We start from the raw sequence: 3,935 nt of genomic DNA, 5'->3' as shown, positions 1-3,935 counted from the left end.
AATAAGGGGGGCATACTCAAATGAATTAAAGACGAAGCCTCAATATTTTCACACCCATAATTTGAACTAAGATAATTCAAACTAACCGTATCTTGTGCCAATTCATTGTAAACTGCTGACCTTCTTCAATTGACTCAAACCATGGAGCGTAATCATGAAAAAGGTCAACACATTGCAAACAAATGCCTCCCTTCCCTTCGGAAACCACAACGCCTCGTCATCGATTTTCGATGCAAGAAATTTGATTGGTGAGATGTTGATGCATCCTCTTAATCTCTTCCATGTTGTTGTCAACATACTTGTCATAAACTGGTGGAGAATTCTAATCAACCAAGCTAATCTCTTTAACCATTTGATGTTCAAACGGATGAAAAATATCAACCATGATCTTCTAGCATAGTGGAAAACCTACTCTGATACCACTTGATGCAGGATAGAACCAAGGGTATTGAGGAGAGGGGAATAGATAACCTGAGATTCGCTCAACCAGGGGCAACGGAACTCGCTCATGTCGCTAATCGTGGATTCGCTCACACGACCAAGTCAAATGCTTGATTTTAGAAGGAGAAATCACTCTCTTCAAATGCACAAGGCAAATACAATTTTAATTCATTCAAGTCTCGCCCCAAAAGCTTTTGATACATCAATATTTAAAGGAACTCAAGATAAAGGAACATAAATATACTACAACTTCCCAAGAAACTCTCTCAAAATGACCTAACAAGTTCCTATGTCATTAAAATACACAACCTTATTATTCCAATGCCTACTAGTGGTCTTCAAATTGTTTTCTTCACGGTCTGCCTCCCGCATCAACTTATGTGTCGTCCTATAGTCCTATAGGACTGACTCAAACAATTGCGAAAGCCCTTCGGGAAAAAGTAGCAATCATCCATGACAACTTGTGTGCAGCTTCTTCGGGGTTTTTGGGCAGCTTCTTTCCTTGAAGAGACTTTTATCACCTGAGAAAGTAGGTCAGATGTTCTTCGGGGTTTTCGGGTCTCTTGGCCGAGCAACAATGGACAGCATAGAGAGATACCTCCTTTCCAAACACGGTAATAGCAATGTTCGTAACCAAGTTCAGTTGGTTCAACAATCCGATTGCGTAAATAATTTTGATAAAGATTTACAACTTGAGGGACGGTACCCTAGCCAGATTCTTCTTAACACATCTTTCATTTTTATTCATTTCATATTTGTGAGTAGCTTACAAAAATAAGAAAAAGAAAACAAAAGATAACGTTGAAACTTGAAAATACAAGTATATCAATGTCATTCAGCCAACAAGTATATGTCAGATGATATAAATACCTAAAACGACTGCTAAACCGCGAATTTCAAAATTGTTCTGGGAGGAAAATGGCTGCTTTGAAAGGCCAAGAAAATACCACCCCTTTATGCGAAGCTTTAATCAAGAGCAAACAGTGCGTACCAGAACGATGGATGAGATATCACCGCTTGAGTTGCCTCCTCGCCAGAGCAGGAGCTTTCTTAGGGATGTAAACCTTATAACTCACCTGCCAAAAGTATTCAACCATCATTAAAGCTAGTAGCAGAAAATCGACTATCAAACTCTTGTATGGTCTAAAAAGAGATTACTAAACTGAAACTAATGCAAAAAACGTATGCCCTTCATAGGGACATCAAAACACCCACCTGTACCATTTCACTACCTCGCATCACCGACATTGTTTTCTGCTCAAACTGTGAGCCAACTGTAGCTTCATCTTGCTGTTTATCAGAACTATTTTCTCCTGAAGGTTTGGGAGCAGTAGAATCATGAGCCTCATCAGTATCTTCACCGTTTCTATTGCTTCTTTGAGGTACAGTTTGGGCAGTCCCAGAAGCACCCTTATCTACACAACTCTCACTCACCAACAATCTTTCCTCAGGAGGTTCCTGTAAAGCAAGTTCTTGTTTCAGCGTGGGGTGAACTTTTAGCTTATGACCCCTCAATCTTGGTGAAGTCGTGTTTGGTTTATTAAGGGCAGCAGTGGTCTTAACCTTTATACCGACAACCACTTGCTCTATTGGACAAGCAACATCTTGCTCGGCAGAGATTTCATTGCCATCTGGTTCCTTTTCAAGGTTTTGGGAAGAAAGCATGGAAACTCTCTCTTGAGGCCCATTGGCCTCTTCTACTGATTGGTTTGCATCAACCCTTTCAGCAACATCCTCCTCGGATGAGTTTGCTACAACCACTCTAGCACCACTCTCCCCGGGGGATTCTATTTGAACCAATTCAACCTTTGCAGTGGACGGCTGTTTCAAATCAATAGCGGTCTTGTCTTCCTGATTGGTAGTTACAGCTGAAATTCTTTGATGCTTTCCTTTAAATCTTTTTAGATTTTCCAAAGCCTTTTGTCTTAAAATTGATTCCAGATCCTCACCTGGCAGACTACTGATTGTCCCAGAAACCTCATTCTTATTTTCATTAACAGGACCAGTAATCCCAATTCCATCACCTTGGCCCACGCAATCTTTTTCCAAAATGCTACGAATATCTTTGAGATCCATGATTGGAACATTAGAAACATAAGCTTCTTCCTCTTTCCCACTCTCCACTTCCGTTCTCTTCTTAAATGCAACATCTAAACAATTATTCAACTCCCTCTTGCATCCTCCGTCATTACTGTCATTACTTCTACAAGAAGGGTAATCGTCATCGTATGTAATCTCTTCTTTGTGCCCATCCGTATCCATCCATCTGCCATGCTTGTCTTCTTCTGTTACAGTAACTACGGATCTCAACCTCCTCGTATTGTTCTCATATGTCACTTTTTCCTCACTCTGACGATCACCACTCTCGCTACGCTGACTGCGAGAAGAACAGCTCCATGACCTATATCTAGCCCTCTTAGTCCCCCTATCAACCATGTTAATATCACTTTCATCTCTGTTTCGTTTTTCCGGTCTGCCCCTATGCCTCTTAGATTCAATGTCATCGCCACTAATTCCCCCACTAGGACAAGTTGAGCAGCTAAACGACGCACTACTCCTGGAACTAACACTAGCATTCCTCCAAGGCCTCTTCCTCAAATGAGTTTTCTTATCATTCTTCTTCTTCGCCGATTTCCTCTTCTTTCTACGGGCAGAGTCCTCGCTGCTGTCACGGCTATAAGAGCGTCTCCGAGCCCTCTTCTTGCTCCCTTTTGCAACCTTCCGAGTGCGCGATCGAGCCCTTCTACTTCTCGAATCATCCTCTGAACTAAAAGAGGAATTCGATTCCAAACTTCTTGAATCATCCTCACCAGAATACGAAGAAGAATCGTCACGACGGCGAAGCTTCTTGTTTCTATATTTCCTACTTTTACTCTTACTCTTCTTTCTTGTTCGAGCCTAAAACCGCCACATACGTGAACACAAACATTAACTTTGGCATTTAGCATAAAACATTGGCAATCGTGAATCAAATTACAAAACCTTAATCTCAGACATACTCATATTTGTACAACGTTATAATCAAAACATCATATCTCTTAGCAAACTACTTATAATGCTGTCTAAAGTTTTCGATTTTTTTTCGATTCCAAAACCTAAATCAGAAAAACAAAACCAAAAAAAAAAAAAAAAAAATCTTTTCAGCAGGGAAGGAAAGCCCATGTAGTTAAACAAAAAAAAACGAGGAACCTAAACCACGACAACAACTGTGAAGAGAGGGAGAGAGAGAAAGACAACCTGGGAGGAAGCCTTGGAGCGTTTCTTGGTACGAGAAGAAGAGGACTTGCCCATCTGGGTTTATCTGCAACAATCGAAACTGTTAAAAGCAAAATTACGATTGCAAAGAAAGCATAAAGAAAGGGTTGTTGAAAAGTTGGATTGGAGGATTCGACATTTCAGGAGATAAATATACGGGAAATTAGAATGCCCCACCCACTCTTTTTCTGCATATTTTAAATTAAACTTTTTTTTTTTTTTTTTGAAGATTTGATCAA

General features: G+C 40.3%; 1 protein-coding gene across 2 annotated transcripts; it reads right to left on the bottom strand.

The window, feature by feature from the left end:
- Window positions 1-555: 555 nt before the first annotated feature.
- LOC137715964 (uncharacterized) lies at window positions 556-3,935 on the bottom strand. 2 transcript variants are annotated; one of them, XR_011065613.2, is made up of 4 exons: window positions 3,679-3,860; window positions 1,657-3,339; window positions 1,312-1,517; window positions 556-962 (listed from the first exon to the last, which is right to left on the bottom strand). XR_011065613.2 is itself a non-coding variant. In XM_068455333.2 (3 exons), the coding sequence occupies exons 1-3, from the start codon at window positions 3,730-3,732 to the stop codon at window positions 1,452-1,454; spliced, it is 1,803 nt and encodes a 600-aa protein (XP_068311434.2). In that variant the 5' UTR covers window positions 3,733-3,935; the 3' UTR covers window positions 556-1,451. The 2 variants fall into 2 exon arrangements, 1 of the variants encoding a protein (XP_068311434.2); XM_068455333.2 differs by having other exon boundaries at window positions 556-1,517; window positions 3,679-3,935.

This window comes from Pyrus communis, chromosome 3 (assembly GCF_041283825.1).
Source record: "Pyrus communis isolate YQ-2024b chromosome 3, ASM4128382v1, whole genome shotgun sequence".
Lineage (NCBI taxonomy): Eukaryota > Viridiplantae > Streptophyta > Magnoliopsida > Rosales > Rosaceae > Pyrus > Pyrus communis.
The sequence above is the reverse complement of the archived record's forward strand: the minus strand, read 5'-3'. Positions and strand labels throughout refer to the sequence as shown.